Source organism: Talpa europaea (genome assembly GCF_964194135.1).
Source record: "Talpa europaea genome assembly, chromosome: 5".
Lineage (NCBI taxonomy): Eukaryota > Metazoa > Chordata > Mammalia > Eulipotyphla > Talpidae > Talpa > Talpa europaea.
Genome location: NC_140071.1, coordinates 20795293 through 20816248, shown reverse-complemented (window position 1 = coordinate 20816248; position 20956 = coordinate 20795293). Strand labels below are relative to the sequence as shown.

The 20956-nt window shown below is 39.6% G+C and overlaps 2 protein-coding genes across 2 annotated transcripts in view; both read right to left on the bottom strand.

The window, feature by feature from the left end:
- C7 (complement C7) overlaps positions 1–2446 on the bottom strand; it is a gene marked incomplete at both ends in the record, with an annotated part of 43422 nt that extends 40976 nt beyond the window's left edge. Inside the window, 2 exons of the mRNA XM_084232908.1 lie at positions 1211–1327; positions 2327–2446. Of these exons, the coding sequence (XP_084089034.1) occupies positions 1211–1327; positions 2327–2446 (237 nt within the window). The remainder of the gene's footprint in view (positions 1–1210; positions 1328–2326) is intronic.
- A 10705-nt stretch (positions 2447–13151) lies between these two features.
- CARD6 (caspase recruitment domain family member 6) lies at positions 13152–19977 on the bottom strand (the record flags this gene model as incomplete). Its single annotated transcript, XM_084232907.1, has 3 exons — positions 13152–15388; positions 17700–18245; positions 19695–19977. 3 exons carry the CDS (start codon positions 19975–19977, stop codon positions 13152–13154), a joined length of 3066 nt encoding a protein of 1021 aa, XP_084089033.1.
- Between the last annotated feature and the right edge of the window lie 979 nt (positions 19978–20956).

Genomic DNA, 20956 nt, shown 5'->3' with positions numbered 1-20956 from the left:
CAGATGTGATGTGACCCTATACAGGATGGTAAATTAATATTCTGTCAATAAGCAAAAAAAGACAGAAAAAAATTAACAAAAATATTTTTTAATTTATTTATTTATACAAAAACTGGGGTACAGGCCAGAGGGGCAGGAGGGTGAGAGATTTCACCAGAGAATTCCTCAGAGCGGGGAGCAGAACAGGCAGACAGACCTAAGACACTGCTGAGGGGAGCAGTGGACAAGGCAGGAGAGGTCTGCTGCGCCATGTGGCTATCTCCCTGGCTGGCCAGGATTGAACCTGTGCTGCAGAGACTGCAGACAGCAGTCTCAACCCTCTGCGCCACCTGCTGCGCTCAACCCTCTGCGCCACCAGGGAGGCTAACAAAAATATTTTTAAAAGTACCATATCTTCTTCCTGCATCAACTCCATTTAAAAGTGAGCATGGATTCAGTGTCGCAAATGGACAGCATAGTGATCACAGAAGCAATACAGCAACGGACAGAGTTGAGAAGGTGTTGCTCCAGCATTATAATGCAAATTTTTTAACTTTAATAACAAAATTTGCAATAAAAAATTATAGCAATTTCGACTTATTTTTGCAACTCGGAAATCTAATGGATGATTTTGACTTCATCTTTGGCCTTGTCTTTGGTTGAATAGTAATTTTTTTTAACATTTGGCCATTTTACACTTAGTCAACACGGTTACTTAGTAAGTTTTTACTTTCATTCCACCTGCTTATATTTTCTCTCCCAATCCTGACCCTTTCAAGTAGGATTCCAAATTCTAAAGTTTCAAGGATCTAAATTCCTTTTCTATAAAACTCTTAGAAAAGTCAAATCACAAGTCGGAGGTTAGGGCAAGCAAGGGTTCACCGTGTGACTCCAAATAAAACAAACTAAATTATGCTGAAGGAAATTTTTCCAGAAAAAAATAACAGTACTGTTGTATTTCTTTATCACTTCCTCAAGTCTTTCATGAATGTTCACTCCAGTCCTAATTCCCAGACCTCTGAACCAGTAAGTTCACTGCAAGACAAGAAAAAGGAATTCTCTTTGGCTAAACTGTTAAATATATTGAAGGAAGGAATGTTTAAGTCTCTCCCAGATCTTTTTCTTTTCTATTTTCCTATGTCCTCCCCTTACTTGATTTCTTTCAGTTAGTTACGTTCCATTCCCCTTTGTGATAACTTCCTTTAGGATAGTAATGAAATTATCATCTTACCTTCATGTTTAGGAAAACATTCAGAGTACAAGAGAGGAGAAAAATTTCTGCTGAGTGTGTGGTGAATTTTTCAACAGCAAGAAAATCCCAGCAATCAGCCTGCTTCTCTGTCTCTCCCTGCTGGGGATGAACTTGGCACTCATATATAGAGCAAGTGCAACTGAGACTCAGCTCCTACACCAACCAGCTTCTCCAGGGACACAAAGAGCCTGCCCCTATTCTTTGTGTCTTGAAGCCAGATGCATCTTATCAATTTACACAGACCTTTGCTACAGCCAGTTGGGACTGTTTGGAAGTGTATTTCTGAGAAAACTTATCCATAAATCAAGAGAGGCAGCAAATGTACTCAGTTCAATGTTTAAGTCATTTTTTAACCAAAGGAGCCTCTATGTGAGGCAAGGGATAAGCCTCTTCCTGATTCAATTTACTAATCTAAGCAGATGTTTTTATGATTCTCTTGGGCCTCCCTGGTGGCGCAAGGGATTAAGTCTCAGTACTGCATTTGATCCCCAGCCAGGAAGCCAACCCTTATGATGCAGCAGACCTCTCCTGTCTCACCGGCTGCTCCCCTCAGCAGTGCATTTCAGTCAGTCTGCCTGTTCTGCTCCCTACTCTGTCTCTGGTGCATCCTCTCACCCCCTTCCCCACACCTCTGGCTTATACCCCAGGTCTTGTATGCATAAATAAATAAAATAAATCTTTAAAATAATAAATAACTAAATAAATAGAGTTGCAGGTATTTGCAGGCATTTGTCTTTGTCATGGAGAGGTGAGTGTTGAGCCGTTATAGATAGGACTCCCAAAGTGCCTGCCAGAGTAGTTTTTCATTCATGCTTGCATGCACATGTAAATTTGTCCACCCTAAATCAACAAAATCACTGAGGATATTTAATACGATACTCTATAGGCTTTAATAGATAGAAGCCTTGAGCAATATCAGTCTTTATTTCATTCCTTACTTGCTGTCAGAACCATATTAACTCACAGAATTTTCTTAATCCAGAGAATGAGTCACATATATGCAAGCATATCTACTATAATTTAGAACTTGATTCCCAGGCATTATTTAATGCTAAAAAATTCACTTCCTTCCCCAAGTGCTTTATGCTCTCCCACCTCCACATCTTTGCTCTCACATGCATAGTGATCTTCTGTCTGGAATTTCAGAGGAGTCATTGGAATAAAGGCTCTAATGGGTACCAGTGGAGTCAAGCACGGGCATCTGACCACCAGCATGTTATGCAGACTTAATTCAAAGGGAATTCCTTCACTGGAAGTTTTTAATTAAAAAAAATCAAAGAAATGACTTGGAATTATTGAAGCAGGGATAATGCACCAACTCTGTGAAACAGGTAAGGAGGGGAAGCAGGAAGTAAAATTTGGAATTTATTTCTGTAGTCAGAAAGGTGCAATCAAGGTCTCATTTAAGGAGGGACAGACATAAAGGACCAGAGAATTCACAAGATGGAATGATCAAAGCTGATTTTAAGTTTGACTGAGAACACTGGAAGAATTTAAGGAGAAATTAATGAGTAGAGAATTAAAAAGTTGAGAAGGATGAGATGGTTTTGGAGAGGGGATATTTTGATTTTGGAGGCAACAGCCAACATATAACTGGAAATATACATCTTTGGGGAAAGAAATCTCTTGGATAGGAATATAGCTGGAGCTACTGGCATGACGTCATGCAAGACTGAGTGCAGTAAAGTGAAAAACCAAAAGGTATGTTCCTATCCAGGAAACAGGAAAAGTCAAAAGGAAAGAGAGGTTACAGAAGGAGAAGGAAAACCAAAACAATGTAGTGTCAAGCCAAGTCAGGAGAACCGCAAGGAAGTCAGTGAACAACAACAGGGTCATGCGGAGGTCAAAGGAAGGTCACACCTATTGAAAATAAAACATGGTGAATAAGTTTAGGGCAGAGTTTTCTCACATATTTTCCACTATTTTCTTGAAGTGCTACAAGACACTTGAAGAAAAAAATAACTAATTTTGTGGTTAAATAAGTATACAAAGCTGAGTATACTATAGAGGAGAGTTTCTCAACCTCTGAACTACTGATGTGCCAGATCATTCCTTGTTGATGGAGAGAGTAGTAGGGAGCTGCCCTGAGCATTAGATGAAGTTAGGCAACATCTTTGATCTTTACACACTCAATACCAGCAGCACACACACACACACACACACACACACACACATTGAGAACCACTGTGAAAGTGTCTACTCCTAGCAAATGCCCAGCCCTGGACTCACAAAGCACAGCACACAATGCATTCTAAGCTCACTGTTCTGAAAGTCCTCACAGTAAAAAAAAACTTCTTAAAACTTTTTTCTAACCAGAATTTCCCAAATTCATGTGACCCCAGAATTGCTGTTTCTAACAACCCCCAAACTGTTAAATGCTTTAGCAAATGGTGTCTGAACCAATACTGAATCAATGGTGGAGTGGGGAAGCAGATTTTGGCCATATTGGGGAAGGGTGTGTAAGGGTGCTGCCATCTCCTGCACATTCCCTAGTCCCCATTAGTTCTCACTTCCATTGGGTGCACCTCAAAAATTGTTCACATCCCAGACCCTAATTAAACCATTAGGCCATCTCAGGGAGATATTTAAACACATTTTAATAAGCCCATTTAATTTACTAGCCATTTCATTTTGTTCTAAATTGTTCCAATGTGTCCTGCTGATTCTGGGAGCATAAAAGGGATGAATTCACTGGGAAAGAGAAGACTTTTCTCTCTTCTGGGGGCGCTGAAAAGGTCTACACTAAAACTGCCAAGAGTGGGAGCAAAGAAGCAATAGCGCCCCCTAGGGGTAATCATGTTCCAGACCCTTGAGTAAAAATAGCATTAGGCTCTGGAGTTAAACATAATGAAAGTAGTGAAAAACATTGAATATTCTTAGACTTCCAGTCAAGTGCTTGTTAAGTTAATAAGTACTCCAGGTGGTCTCTTTTCCCATTAAAGTGTCACAGTGTGACTAGTTTGAGAATGAAAAATGGCTGCTAGACAATGCTTATCCAAAGGAAGATTTCAAAAAAATAATGAGTGTTAAATGTTTTATCGTTATGCAGGTTTATGCTGCCCATCTATGCTAGCAGCGCTGCATTAAACACTGTGGTTTGTGCATTAATTTAAAGTGAGGTCATTAGATTAGTATTCACTGTTGGTATCTAGCCCTTCATAAGAATGCAGTTTAAGATTTAAAGAAATATTCACACTCCCATTTGAGACAGATGTCGCTGCCCTTTACAACACTGGACAGTCCCTTGTCCTGATGGTACTGATGACTGCAGAAGGTGAGAATCAAGTTACAACCAGGAGGTGTTATTTTGTCATTATGATTTTCAATTGTGTCAGGTACTTGCTAAATTTAGAAGGCCTGCTTTCTTTGGGTTTCTCTCATCTGGGTTTTCCAGTTATCTGCAATGTTGTGGCAGCAGCCTGCAATTCCAAGATACATTTCATTTGGCTTAAATTTGAATTAAGTCAAACATCTGAGAAGGAGGGTACAAAATGCAAAGATTTCCATGGTTCTGTAATGCATTATGTCAAGTCCTGCAGAAGAAGAGTGAATATGAAAGGATAAAGTCATTTATTTGCTCTACACTTGAGATGTATTTTTTCAGCATATGATAGCCCTAAAATAAATATCCATCACTTTCAGAAAATGTCTGTCTGTCCCATAATTTTAAACTTTACTTTCTTCAATTACCTTTAAATACATGTATGTGGATATCTGCTTCATCATTACATACTTCAAAGGCCAAAAAGGAATTTAAAATAAGTGGTATAGAGAAGTAAAATCCTGAATGGCACAAGTTCTTTAAATATTTGTGAAAAAATCTTAGACGCCTGTGGAGAACAGTCACAAACAATAACAGCAAATGTCTTAAAATTAGGAATTTTCAAGGGCCTCCCTGGAGGTGCAAGGGGTTAAGTCTCAGCACTATGAAGCTATCGCCAGCCACTGCCCTGGCCTGGGAGCTGACCCACATGGTGCAGCAGACCTCTCATATCTTGCCAGCTGCTCCCCTCAGCTGTGTATTTCAGTCAATCCACCTATTCTGCTCCCCACTCTGTTTCTGGTAAATCCTCTCATCCCCCGCATCTCTGGCCTACACCCCAGCTCTTGTATGCATAAATTAATAAAATAAATCTTTTTTTAAAAAAAAGTAGGAATTTTCCTGAAAATTGAAGAAATAAAATGAAACTCCTCCTTAAAGGTAGGAATTTTCCTGAAAGCGATAAAAGGTACCAATTTGTTTTTCATTAGTACAAATGTGTACAGCTTGGCTTCAAATCTTGAGCAAGTTGCTTAATCCTGATGACTCTCTTTCTTGCTTCTCAGAAATGTGGAAATCATATCCTCTAACTCATGAGGTTATTGTATTAAATGAATCCAAGTAAAACACATAGCACTGTGCCTGGAATATAGCAAGCTTAGTGCAATAATTGTGAGCTAATACTCAAATAAATTAGAATAACCCAAATAATCAACAGTAGTAATACATTATGTAATATAATTCATAATAAATTATCATACTCAAGAAGAGTTGGGAAGATGGCATCAGAGAAGGTTCCCCTCATTTTCTCAAGAGAAAATTCTACAGTGATACAGAAGAACACTGTATCTAGATTCTGTGATTTGGGGCAAAACTAGAACACCTCTTGGACATAACAAACCAACACTAAACACAACAGAGGAGACATGGATGGAATAAAACTCTATTCAACAAAACGTGGGTGGATACAGTATCTGTACTGAAACTCCAAGCCATAAAAGATCCCTGCAGCACCATCTGCTGGGAAAATGGAAGTAATGCAATCTTAGGACACCAAAAAATAGCAAATTGGGCAGACAGAAAAATACAATATATGGCACCTTGATTCCTCAAAGAATATTTTACCTCAAACAAAGAACAAATTCCCAGAACCCTACCACAAAGATTGAAGATCTTATCTTCCTATCAGATAGTGTTCAAAATTGCTGTGATAAAGAAATTCAAAGAAATGGTTTAAAAAAAAGATGATCAAATAGATTCAAAAAATGCAGAAAAACAAACAAATGCCCTGAAAAAATAAAATTAATGACCGCAGTATTGAAATAGAAGTTTTAAATAAGAAAATAATGGAAATCCAGGATGTGAAATGATCAATAGAGGAGATAATAAAAATTCTGCAGAAGGGCCTCCCTTGTGGCTCAAGGGGTTAAGATGCAACCCATAAAGCAATTGGCAGCCTCTGTAACATGAGTTTGATTCCCTGGCTGGCCAGGGAGCAACCCACATGGTGCAGCAGACCTCTCCTGACTCACCCGCTGCTTCCCTCAGTATACTTCGGTCACTCTGCCTTTTCTGTTCCCCACTCTATCTCTGGTGAATCCTCTCATCCCACAAACCTCTGGCCTGTACTCCAGCTTTTGTATGCATAAATAAATAAATCTTTAAAAAAAATCTGCAGAAAGCTATGCAAGTAGCATAGACCAAATGGAAGATCAAATCTCAAAGATAGCAAAGCACAAGAATCTGGGCAGAAGAAGAAAGAGACACATGAAGAAAAAATAAAGAAACACTTCAAGAATTCTCTTATTCCATGAGGAAAAGAAATATAAGAATAATGGGTATCCCAGAGGGGAAGGGATAGAGAACATAGAACTTACTTCAATAAATAATAGAGGAAAATTTCCCAAACCTGGAGAAAGAACTAAATATACAAATCCATGAAGCTAAAAGGTGCGCTGGTTAACTAAATGTAATGAGACCTATACCAAGACCTTGTCATAAAACTTTAAGTTGCTAGAAAAAGATGAGCAAGAAAAACTAAAAACCAGTAGAAGGAAGGAAATGTTTTTAATTGAGCAGAAATAAATGAAATAAAAATCAAAAAGACAGTCCAAAATGAAATCATTTCATTTAATGAAATGAAAGCTTTTTCCTTGAAAAAGATAAATAAAATAGACACACATCTAGCTAAACTCACTAAAAAAAGAGGGAGAAAACTCAAATAAATTGACTTAAAAATGAAAGAGAAGTTTTAACCAAGACCCCAGAAATTCAAAGGATCATAAGAGATTACTATGAACAGTTGTATGCCAGTTGAGTAATCTAGACGAGATGGACAAATTCTGAGAATTATACAACCATCTGAAATCGAGTCAGGAAGAAATGGAAAAACCTGAATAGGCCAATTGCAGGCAAGGAAATTTAAACAGTAATCAAAAGTTTCCCTCCCCAAAACACAACTGTGCAGAACCAGACCTTCAGGACAAACTAATACCTATCCTCAAACTCTTCCAAAAAGCTGAAAAAGAGGGAATAGTTTGAAACATATTCTATGAGGCCAACCAAAACCAGACAGACACCACACACACCCACAACCTACAGAACGATTTCCCTGGTGAATATAGATGCAAAAATCCTCAACAAAATCTTAGCAAACTGAATTCAACAATGCATTAGTAAGATTATACACCATAATCAAGTGGGACTTACTCCCCAGTTGGTGTTCTTAGCACTTGATATACAATACCAAGCATTTTAGCATAGGCATTAATTCCAATTTTCTTACCATTTGACCTTTTGATTTTAATAGAAAGAGAACTGCATGTGAATTCAAAATATTTGGGCTCAACTTTTTTTTCTAATTTTTTAATTTTTTTTAAGATTTATTTTATTTATTTATACAAGCACTGGGTACAGTCAGAGCGTGGGAGGGTGAGAGAATTCACCAGAACCAGAGGGGAGAGCAGAGCAGGCAGACTGACGAAGTACACTGCTGAGGGGAGCAGCGGGTGGTAGGGGAGGTCTGCACACCATGTGGGACCCTCACCTGGTGGCCCGGTGCTGCAGAGGCTGATGGCAGCTTCGCAACCCAGCGCTCAACTGCTATGCCACCAGGGAGGCCCTGGGCTCAACTTCTGACTACACTGTTTGCTGGCTTTGTGATTTTCAGCAATTCACTTAACTTCCTGGTACAACTGTGGGAACAAATAAGTTAGTTCCCCCAAAATTTGAATTTGAAGAACAAAGCAAACACATCCATGAATCACACTTAAAGTTTATTCAGGCCAACATGCATGTAACATAGCCCATGGACTGGATTTTAGTTTGATGCAGGACCCCCCCACTCCCTAAAACCCTCACCTCCCCTTTTCCCAACAGAGATCTTCTTATACCCTGCTTAGCACGTGATCTTTCTTGTGTGAGCTAATGACCCCAGGTGTCCAGGGAACATGTCATGTACATGTTTATTTTAGCAAGATAAATAGAGTTGTGTATAGATCAGAATACAGATTAACACATGTGAAACAATGGGGAAGTTGGCTCTCGCCCAGGATAGGGCAGTTATGAGTCACAGGTGTAAGATGGCATCAGTTCAAGTGGAATCATTTTGGTTTTCCTACACTCCCTTACTCTTATTTCATTAAATAGGAATATTATTTTAAAACTGTCTTTCCAGTGCAAATGGCCAACAGGCATATGAAAAATGTTCAACATCACTTGTAATCAGGGAAATGCAAATCAAAACTACAATGAGATACCATCTTACACCAGTGAGAATGGCACATATTTAAAAAACTAGCTACAACAAATGTTGGCAAGGATGTGGAGAAAAAGGAACTCTCCTACACTGCGGGTGGGAGTGAAAACTGGTCCAATCACTATGGAGAGCTGTATGGAGATTCCTCAACCTACTAAAGATAGAGCTTCCATATGATCCAGCAATTCCACTCCTAGGTATTTACCCAAAGGACACAGAAACATTAATTCCAAAGAGCACCTGCACCCCTATGTTTACAGCAGCACAATTTACAATAGCTAAGCTTTGGAAACAACCCAAATGTCCAAAAAGAGATGCCTGGATCAAGAAGATGTGGTACATATACACCATGGAATATTACTCAGTAATCAAAAAAGATAAACTCATGCAATTTGCAGCAACATGGATGGAGCTGGAAGGGATCATGCTCAGCGAAATAAGCCAGAAAGAAAAAGGAAAATACCGGGTAGTCTCACTCATAGCAGGAATTTAGAAAACCTAAATAATAGACCAGGAAAAAGACTAATTAATACAAAGGAAAAATCAAAATCAACAAGCAACTATAAACCAGAGACACACTACAGTGGGGGGGGGGGGAGCAAGGAAAGCAAGGACTAGAATCAAAATAAGGGGGGAGGTGTAATTCTATGGGGAATATAACCAAGATGAAAATGCATACATTGTGCAAAAATGAAAAATGATGTAAGAAATATATAAAAAATTAAAAATAAAACTGTCTTTCCAGTCATGGAGAGAATCACTGACTTTTTAGATGTTAAGCACTTAGTACAGCACTTAGTACAAAGACTCAATATTCTCTGCAACCATTTAAGTAAATCATGCAGAAGATCGATTTGTCTCACTTCTGTAGCCATTGAGTGTTGCCTAGATGAATGACTGAGTACAGTCTGACTCAGTATTTCCCTATTTTCTCCTATACCTGAGAGAAACAGGAGACCACCTCCTGATTATTACGTGAGACTCCACACTGCAACCTTCAGTCTGAAAATCCTTGTCAACAAATTATAAAAATACACATGTACTTGTATAAGACCATAAACTCTTTAAAAATACACAAAAATATACAAATCTTTGTATACATTAACAAGAATTTATGTAGGATGGATTCAGAAAGTAAATCGGCTGGGTCAGAAGTTACATATTTTATTTTTATTTTTTATATATGCTGCCAAATGGCCTTCTCAAAGGGCTGTAATAATTTATAGTGCCACCAACAATCAACATTTATATTACCCAACAACTCTTTAACATTAATCCTTAAAACTGTCATTGGAGGAGGTAGAAATTACTGGCCATAAGGTAACTTCTAGATAACTTATAAATTTTGACTAAATATTTTCCTTCTAGTCCCTACAAACAGAAATAGCTGGCATCTGAATACTTTTACTTTTAGTCTCTATATTTTATATGTATTAAGTTCGGGGTTTTGGGATATGTATTAAGTTGTTAAGGTAATTTTCCAACTAACTAAAGAAAATAATTTTAATTTTTATACAAATTTTAATATTTCAGATCCATATTAGAAAGAGTTGGATAGATTTGGTTTTAATGATCTGTTGTCATTCATGTAGTAGCACTCAAAAAATCCAGAAGATGGCAGTATAGTAATGATTTTCCTAAAATTTACAGAGAAAAAAATATGAGTAGGAAAACGTGGATTTCTCCCATTTTTCTTTTCTCATTTCCTAAAATGATGTAAGATCAGGAGATGTAAGGCAATAAGGAAACCTCACACTCACAGAAAAGAGGGAACAATAGGCTGGAAAGTGACTGTCATTTCAAATTTCAGGTTTTTGGGCAAGTCCTTTACTCTCTAAATCTCTCTTTGCTAAGAGGTAAAATTATCCAGCAATGCACAACTCACAAGACCATTTGAAGACTGAGAAAAAACATAAATTGTGCAGCACACTGCAGCACTGAGAATCTAAGGAGTATGCAGTTGATAGTGTATGATGCAACTCTATAGACCTTCAAAGACTTCCAATGCAGCTCTCATTTATCAAAACGTCCAGTGGAAGCCTATAATGTGAAAGGCTATAGTCCTTTGAAGGGATTTATAAGGATAAAAGAATGTCCTCCCTCAAAAAGTGGGGAAATAATTACATTTACAAATAACTAACAATGCAAAGTGGCAAAGAGAAAAAGAGGTCTCGCCGGACATGGTGGTTTGAGAAGTTTTCACCTAAAATAAAAGAATGTTATTTATAGGGAAGGGGAAGAGGAATTTCAGACATGAAAGTAGAATGTTTGGAAGAATAATTTGACTTGCCTAGAAATTAGTTAAACAAGAGAAATTGGAGTTGCATTGAGGAGAGGCAGCGGTTGGGGCTAATAGTGGGGGGTAGGTGGTAGAGGGTGAGAGGATTCACCAGACAGAGTGAGGAGCAGAACAGGCAGACTGACTGAAATACACTGCTGAGGGGAGCAGCGGGCGAGACAGGAGAGGTCTGCTGTGCCATGTGGGTCAACTCCCTGGCCAGGGATGGAACTCATGCTGCAGTGGCTGCAGATACCTTCATAGTGCTGACACTTAACCCCTTGTGCCACCAGGGAGACCCAAGAGTCCCCTTATTAAACTGTCCTCAAACTGTCTGCTTTGAATTAGATGTCTATGTACTGCCAAGCCTCAAAGAGACAGAGTGTGTTGGTGACAAGAAGCCAATGATTTCTTTTCTCCAGAAGCCAATCGTAAAGGATTCAGGGAAAGGTTTTTTTAACAACATCAAAACTATTGCCCATTTCAAAAGTTTAAACAACAAAAGAATTTATTTCCAATTGAGAAACCTCGGTTTACATCAAAGATTTTGCAATTATGAACCAGTTATTATGCTTTTTCTCTTGCTAGAAGAGAAAGATAAAATTTCACATGCCTTGTCTTCTATTTCTTTGTTCAACCTTACAATAACTTTTAGAGATTCAATACCTACTAAATGTTCAATTTTGATTGTTTAAATACGCACACAAGTAAAGGAAAGATACCTATTATATGGAAATGTTCTCAGGAAAAAATTTCCTTCTCAAAAATCAGTTCTCATTCATAATTAAGACTTTTTTGGTGTCTTGACAGCAACAATTTTTTACCCAGAAGAGACTAAATGAGGCTATTTTAAAACTTAATATTCGATAAAATTTACAAATTTAAAAACCACTGTTCTTAAATTTACAAGTTATTTATTATTATTTTATTTCTAAATCTAGTGAATTTAACATCTACCTTTAAAATGACCTTTTATTATTATTTGGTGTCATTTAAATAGGTAATTAAACTTCCTTTAAAGATCTTAAATTTAAAATACCCCTTTTATTTAATGCTTCTAACTAACAGAACTTATCCAAATGTTTAAAACAATAACGAATCTGAAAATTTTAAATTGTCAATTCTGTGAATCTCAAGTTCTCTTAAACACTGTAATGCTTTTCACATACTTAACGACCTATCCTAATTTTTTGACTTAAAAAACCACAACTCTAAAATTAAAAATTCAGTTTTATATTTTAAATTGGACTTATAAAGCTAATGTTAGATCTACAAATATCTTAACTGTTGCAAATATTTTAAAAATGAAATATATACAGATGATTCCTAAAGTTGACACAAAATCATTTTATTGCTTTTTATTTCACTACATATGTATGTAAGGGTCATATGAAAGTTTTATCATCCAAGCAAACTGGGGCTTTATTAACCAAGCAAGTTTATTTAAACATCCCAAATAAAAAGGGTTATGTGCACACCCACTGTGCACCTCTGGAGCAGCCTATATCTAGGGCAATTTTTCTTGCAACACTAAGGCACCCTGGGAACTATTTTATGGTTACTTTGCAAACAAAGGTCCCAACACCATTCTTTTCCAAGTAGAATTGTCTCATAAATCCCAGTCCCTGCATTCAGAATATATATTACCTAATACTGAATTCAATTAACATGTACAGCTTGATTCTGGTTTTTTTTAAAGATTTATTTACGCATACAAGAATCAGAGTACAGGCCAGATGTGCGGGAGGGTGAGAGGATTCACCAGAGACAGAGCGGGGAGCAGAACGGGCAGCTGGACTAAAGACACTGCAGAGGTGAGCAGCGGGAGAGACAGGAGAGATCTGCTTCGCCATGTGGGTTGCTCGCTGGCCAGCCGGGAATCGAACTCGTGCTGCAGAGCCTACGGATAGCTTCATAGTGCTGTACTTAAACCCTTGCGCCACCAGGGAGGCCGGTTAGGAACATAATTCTTAGATATATTTTACTGATACAATTAGACTTTGCATATCTTTTTGTCTGTGTCTTGCTAATGACAGTCGCGAAACATCACCACACTCTTCTTCAGGTTCCTCTATGATAGGAATGGTCTGGCAAGACCATGCTCCACAGGTTTCTAAAGTGATGTTTAACGTTTCCTTACCCTCTTTGGCCCTGCTTTTGGGTAGTTCGCCTTAGCCTGTGAAGGGTTGGTCTGAGATGACTTGGGTTGAGAGGGTCTGTGCTGAGAAAGTTTAGGTTCAGGGGACTGGGGCTGGCGTGGGTACTGCTGGGTAGATTTAGATGAAGAGGGTTTAGCATGGGTGGGGGGGTGCTTAAAAGGTTTAGATGGAGGGAAGGGGGGTTGAGAAGGCTTAGATTGGGAGGCCTGGGACTGAGAAGGCTTAGGTTGGGGGGACTGGGGCCGGCATGACTTTGGCTGAGTGGGTTTTGATGGAAAACACTTAGTTCGGGAGGTCTGGCCCTGAGGGGGTTTTGTTGGAGTGGGTTGAGGTTGGGAGGGTTTATGCTGGGGGTGCTTGACCTGGGATGGCTTAGGCTGATCAGATTTGAACTGAAACCTGTGTACAAATGTGCTGTTGGCCGGTGAAAAGAATTGAGGATGAGACTGTTTAACATGGTGTGGTGTTCTCATAAGGTTCCCAGTTGCTCCTGCTGGCTGGGAACCTTGGAGCTGGGAGTGTCCCAACTGAGAGACCGCTGCCCCAGACCAACGAGGAGCTCCCATTGTGGGTGGTCTCTTGAGCGAAGCCTGCTCGTGCTGAGTGGCAGGTCTTTGTGGTCTCACAGATGTTTTTGTCAGGTGACATCCCCAAGCAGGTTGGGAGATTTTCATGACTCTTTCACCTGAATAAAATCTCTGAGGTTGGAAATATTGAATCCCAAAACATTTACCTTGATTATGGGCTCTTGGATTCTGAAAGGGCAAAGGACGGGACGGCTTAGACCCCTGTCCTGACCAAAAGTGGGAGCCTGCAACCCTGGGGGCTCTCCAGGAAACACGGTTAAGGTTACCTCCAGTGACAGATGGTGCAGGACTGGAGTTTCCCAGATGAGGCATAAGTACTTGGATCAAGTGAAAATTTTGAACCCCAGGCTCTTTCATAGGCACCTCAACTGAGCTTTCAGATGGACTTTTTGGCTGATCATGTCTTTGTTCTTCCTCATCTTTAGCTTTTGCAGCCATGTTTTCACTAAGGACAAATGGGATTTCTTCATTCTTCTCAAAGTCTTGGTCTACCTGAATCCCCAAATCCCAGGCCAGCGAGGCCATGTCCTCCAGGGACACATATCTGAGTGACGAGGACATCACTTCCTGGAGGGTAGCTTGCAAGCACTCCATGTTCTTCCCTGTCTCCCCAGCCCCCTCCTCCTCCCAAAACAGTAGCTGTGCTGCCTTCAGCTTCAAGATTCTCTGGAAAATCTCAGCCTCTTCACTCTCCCTAGCCTGAGAACTGAGGACAAAGTAACATCTTTCAATGGCCTCTTCTCCTAGAAACATTAGCAGGTCCCATTCCTTCTGACCTAGGCAGTCAGTGAAAAAAAACACAGCTGAGGAAACTTCCATCAAGAAGCCAAACTGTGTCCAAAAACTTTGCAGATCTCCGCGAAGGCTGGTCACAGCAACAGGCTTTTGAAAAATGCTAGGGTTTGCCTTTAGACGGTCGCGGTCAGGGAAACACCATGCTATCTCAACCAGGCCATCAGAGATTTGCCGAGGAAGCGCCAGAGCTGGCAAATCCTGGAGAAAGATTTTACGTGATTTCTGTCCAGCAGGGCTAAGCAGCCTATTGAGGATTTTGGATTTGGAAAAGCTACAGCAGCCTAGACGCACGAAAGAGATAACAGGCATCTTTGCGCACATCAGAAGCTTCTCTGTATCCCCTGCCGGCTCTCCAGAAGCCTTTGCAGACTTCTCCTTCACAATGTCTCTCATGGCTCCCAGCATTAAAATGATTTTGTTGTTTTCTGCATCTGGCAGCAGCAGGGGAAGAGCAAACTGGCATTGATGCATGTTTGACATGACTTCACGTTGCAAAGAACTGTCTGAACACAGCATAGCGGCACAAAGGACATCAAGGGGGTTAATGGTTTGCATATCTCTGATTTCCAAATTCTCCACTCCAGTCAGCAAGTCCCCCTGGCTGTCCTCATCCAGAGCCCTGTGGGTGAGTATTGAATCTCTGGCCGTCACATCCAGCGCTTGAACTTTCATCAGGAAATTCCAAACTAAGTCTCCTGGAGTCTTAGGTATCCACGTCTCTACTCGCTCTGAGAAGAATTGTTTCACAACATCCGGCAGAAGCTTTCTGCTCCTGTCCATGTTCAAACATGACAGGACTTCTCTAAACACCTTTTTTCTTTCTGTAGGAAAGATAATACTCAGTGAATGACATGCTTAGAGTCTAAATGACTTTTAAAATTAAATTGCAAAAAAGACGAAACAGGGGCCTCCCTGGTGGCGCAGGGGGTTGAGACACAACCTACGAGGCTGTCGGCAGCCACTGCAGCAAGAGTTCAGTTCCCCGGCCAGGGAGCTACCCACATGGCGTAGCAGACCTCTCCTGACTCACCCACTGCTTCCCTCAGTGGTGTTTTTCGGTCGATATGCCTATTCTGCTCCCCACTCTGTCTCTGGTGAATCCTCTCACTCTCCCGCACCTCTGGCCTGTACCCCAGTTCTTGTATGCATAAATAAATAAATTTCAAAAAAAAGATGAAACAATATAAATGCAGTGAAAGTCCACGTTTGCCTCTCTGACAATTCTACTTTCCTTTTGAGAGAGAGGTCAATATGGTGTGGTACATTTGTTTCCTTTTTCTTGCTTGTAAATAAGTATGCATGGGCCTCCCCAGTGGTGCAGCAGGTGGAGTGCCGCACTGGGAAGCTGTCTGCAGCCTCTGCAGCACGGGTTCTACTCCCCACCGGCCAGGGAGAAACCCACATGGTGTGACAAACCTCTCCTGCCTCACCTACTGCTCCCCTCAGCAGTGTCTTCGGTCCGTCTGCCTGTTCTGCTCCCTGCTCTCTCTGGTGAGTTCTCTCACCCTCCCATGCCTCTGACCTGTACCCCAGTTCTTGTATAAATAGACAAAAAAATCTTTAATAAATAAATAAGTATGCATGGAGAGAGAGAGAGAGAGAGAGAGAGAGAGAGAGAAATATCTAACTTGGTATAATGGATGCTATTTTAGTTTTTACATAAATGTTATTATAATAAGCAAATGATTCTTCTGCTGCTTTTCACTAAATGGTATTCCTTGCAAATTCTTTCATTTCATTATATATAGGGATCAACTGAACTCATTTTAGCTAATCCTAATCATGCAGCATCTCATAAATGGACCATTATTTATTTATTTAACCCTTGTCTACTGATGATCATTTTGATCCATTTTTTTGCTAATGTTTATATGCAGCAATGTAAAACCTTGTCAATGCTTCATTGTACGGATACATGAGAAATTTTCTAGGTTGACCCTATCTTATTACATAAATGTATCTCTTGCTAAAGTTTGGAGAAATAGATTTTATTTCCATCAAAGTTTTTCAGAATTTACATGTACCTAGTTTCTCCTGATCTTGTATTTTCTCATACATCTTTGAGTCATTTCTTGGCAATACAAAGATAGGGTACACTATGGGGAAAATATTAGAGAGCATTTTCTGCTTTTGATGATTGATTGACAAGCTAGCATAAGCTTAGCTTAGCTTATATAATAGTCCAGAAGAAATAATAGAAGTGAGAGAAAAGTGTAAATTTCAGGACTTAACATAAGTAACTCTTAGAAGAAAGAAAGGCAATGGTAAACATATGGGCTCTTACCATTGGCTGAACCCAACCATAATCTGGAAGGGAAGTGAGTCAGTTGATGTAGTCTATATACAAGCTGACTTTATATCATTTAGAACACACAAGACAATGCTTAAGTAAGTCTTCCTGAGGCTTTAATTTGACATTGTTTTTGTTATGAAATATAGCATGATAAAAGACCCATCTCCTCTGAGTAAGATGCATGTGGATTTTTTCTTTCCAATTCCCAGCTGTACAGACTAACATTACAGAGGAAAGAGACTAAAGGATAACCAAATATAATTCCAGTCAACTAGAATTAATTGGCAAATATTCAAATTAATTGTAGGTCATAACTGCATCATTATTGAGATTTTTCTTGATCTGTTTTGCTAAAGATGTCAGATTTATTGCAAAAATAATCCCAATTCATAGCTTTCCAGTATCCATATCTTTTGCAACATTGCTTTGGCTGAGCAAGAGGTGTCTTGTTTTTTCCTAATCCTTGAATCTCTGTTGGCTTTGTGACATGCTATGGCCAACCAGATATGGCAGAAGTGTTGCTGGGATGGGTTAAATTGTGCCCTATCTCTGCAAAAGATATATTAAACATCCCAGTACCTCACAATGTGGCCTATTTGTAAATAAATTCTTATCAGAGCTTATCAAGTTAAAAATGAGATCATTACTCCAATATGATTGATAGCCTTATTAAAAGAGGAAATTTGAAAACAAACATGCGCAGAGGAAAAATGATTGGAAGGGATGGAGCTGCTTTCTGCTGATGTTTAGTGTCCTTCCACATTCCCTATCCCCATTGTGTCATGGCAACCTAAAAATAAGTTACTATATAACTATCTTCTACGCACACTACTTCATACCTTCTATACTTGTCTCTTCCTCCTCCAGTAATATGCTGGCTTCTGACTCCTCATAATGTTGTTCTTCATCAGAATACTCTTTGGTTTCTGAATATGCAGAGTCCTCTTCACCATAATAGACAATGTTCTCTGGATTATCATAATTCTCTTCATCCACAGTGGTTTCTGCATCTTTAGAGTATTCAATAGATTCTAGGTAGTCCTCTTGTCCTGAGTATAAAGAATCATCTGGCTCTTCATATCTCTGTCCGTCCTGTAAATACTCAATAGTTGCTGGAAATTCGTATTCAACATTCTCAACCAAATAGGGCATTGTGATTTTTGGTGCATTATATTCCTTCTCATTTGCTCTTGAGGACAAAGCAGTTTCTCTATAACTAATTTTATTGTCCTTGAAGTCTCCAAAATCTAAGTATTTATCTTTTAAGGCCACTGTGATCTCAGGATTCTCAGACTGTTTCTCTCTAGGAAAAAAAACATCTTCCAAATATTTGCTTACACCCATGGACTGAAGCGGTGGTTCTATATTCTCCTGTTTTAAAAATTCTGGAAAAAAAAAAGTAAAAATTCTGAAATGAGCAAGCACATTTTGGGGTTATTTTGTTTTGATTGTCCAAATTAACAATAGGAAATTTTATTACAATGTGAATTTCTAAGATCACAAAGCAACATTTCTCTCATTTTACTGGAGGATAGAAGTAGGTACCCCCTCCTACATAAATGACAGCAACTCAAATGACAGCAACTCAACTGTCAGAACTTTTTTTCTCCCCCTGAAAAAAAAAAATAGGTCATATTCCTGCTGTTCCAAATCAGTGGGACAGAAAATGTGAATTCTATGAATAATACCTATTTGAGGATTTACTACAATGCCAAACCAGCCCAAATCCTAGGTTCATTGCTAATGAAGTCTGATCCTAGTAATTTCTAATCAGAAAGCAAATAACTCTAATTTGGAATAGAAATAGTAAGCCATATTTCTCTAAGTAATATGGGTCTTGCCCTACAGTAGGAAACATTGCAGTAACAGTTACCTTTTTATCTGAGTCTCTGCCTCTCTAATATATCTTAAAATTGTCATCAATATTGTTAGTTTCCTTAAAAAGGAATTACACATACCGCTAGTGTAATAAACTACAGTATTGCTTAATAATTCATTTTGGGACAACTGCTTTCTTTACTGACACTACTTGTTTTCAAACATTGAAAAAAATCAGCATTTGATTTGTTCCAGAAAACTGGAGTCTGTTGGCATTCTTATTGCAGGGGAAACTTAATTACCGAATGTAACCAATCTATGTGTATCAAATGTTATTTTTCCTGTATTTTCAAAATGGTTATCCTAATTACAATGCAGTTATTGGTCTTGGGTTCTTAAAAACCCTGTTTTCACTTGATAAAGATCTCGGGGTTGTGTCATCGTTAACAGTAATCTACAATGATGATTGACTAATTCAGTATAATGCCAGTATAATGAGCAGATTTTTTTTTAAAGATTTATTTTATTTATTTATACAAGTACTGGGTACAGTCAGAAGCGCGGGAGGGTGAGAGAATTCACCAGAGCCAGAGCGGGGAACAGAACAGGCAGACTGATGAAGTACACTGCTGAGAGGAGCAACGGGCAGCAGGAGAGGTCTGCACGCCATGTGGGACCCTCGCCAGTGGCCAGGGATCAAACCGGTGCTGCAGAGGCTGCCGGCAGCTTCGCAGCCCAGTGCTCAACCACTGCAACACCAAGGGAGGCCCTAATGAGCAGATATAACTGGCACTAAAACAACTGCAAGTTTTTGATACACGGTGAACAAGGAATTATCAACCCCTGAAATCAAATAAGATACCTTTTTAAATCCTGGACACATTCTCCCTTTAACATGGTTAAGTGAAAATTGTCTCTGGGAAAAATATAAGTGAAGACAAAAGGCTGTAATTTCCTTTTTGCAGGAAATCTGCCCCCTCCCTCTTACCCCAAGAAAGTATAGAAATCCTTCTTACCGTGCCTTAAATCCTGAAAGGAAACTGACGCTGGAAAAGTACTAAACAAACACTTGAGAAAATGCTGACAGCTTACTTCTCCCTTTTTCTGCATCAAAATTAACAACTTTCTACTTTTCTTCAGAGGATCTTGAATGTTCTCCAGAGACTCATACTCTTCATCAGAAATCAGCTTCCGAGAAGTTAATGTATCTAAGATTGAATCAGGATCTTGTTGGAGGATTTCAACTAATTTTTTTCTTTCTCTGTCTATGAGCTCTGAGAGAACACTCTGGGTAGCCATTCTTCCTGTTCTCTCCCAGCCAGGAAGTGGGTGATAAAATCAGCATAATCGTTGTATAAATACAAGTTATTTTTTCAGGCAATGGGTAATTGTAGTCAGCAAAGTTGAACATGGCAGTGATGCCTAATGTTGGAGAGGACTGATACAAACAAGGCTAGGGAGTAAGAAACCCTGCCACTGGCCTCCCTCCTCCCTACCCCTGCTCCCATTTGATTATTAACTTGTTTAGTTGAACTTCTCAGACTTATGATGACTAAGTCCCAGGGTCAACTCCTCTGACATATCTCTTACATTTCAACTGCACTAGGTATTGCCTGCTCTGAGCTCTACCTGTGAAAACAAAAGTGTTATTATCTGTTGTTGGAGAGAAGTCTTGTAACAGGGTGGTCCCCAGGAAAGGGGGAGGTTCCCTGCCCCACCCAAGAGAGGGTGGAGCTGAGCAGGAAGAGGAGAAGCTGCAGAAGAGACTGAGGAAGGAAGCAGGATGGAGCCAGGAGACCTGGAGGGGGCGCGTGGAGCCTAGAGACACGTGAAGAAACTGCGCTTGTCTTTTGGTCGTGGACTGGGTGACACAGATGTGGGTGAGACCCGTGGGAGGTGACCATGGCAGCTTTTATCTTGGTGTTGATTTTGCTCTTTTCCTTCCGGGCTTGTCTGGTAGTTTCTGACCCTTTTCTGTGGGTCCCCACTGGAAGATTCTTTAGACTTGTGGCAGGCTTTGGGGCCTTGCTCTGGGCCGATCCCATATGGATGGACTTTTACCCACAAGGGGACGGGTAACTTTGGGTGCTTCATTTAGAAACTAGACTCTTTGCCTTACCTGTATTGTTTCCTAGTTTTATTAAAGTTCCTTCCCATTAAAGTCTCCTATGTTTTGTGTTGATGCGGCGGATGGCAGAACCCATGTAGAATAGGCAGGTTTGCGGGGTTTGGGCTGCCCCTCTCCCTGTCCTATAACAGTCTGACAATACGCAGCAAT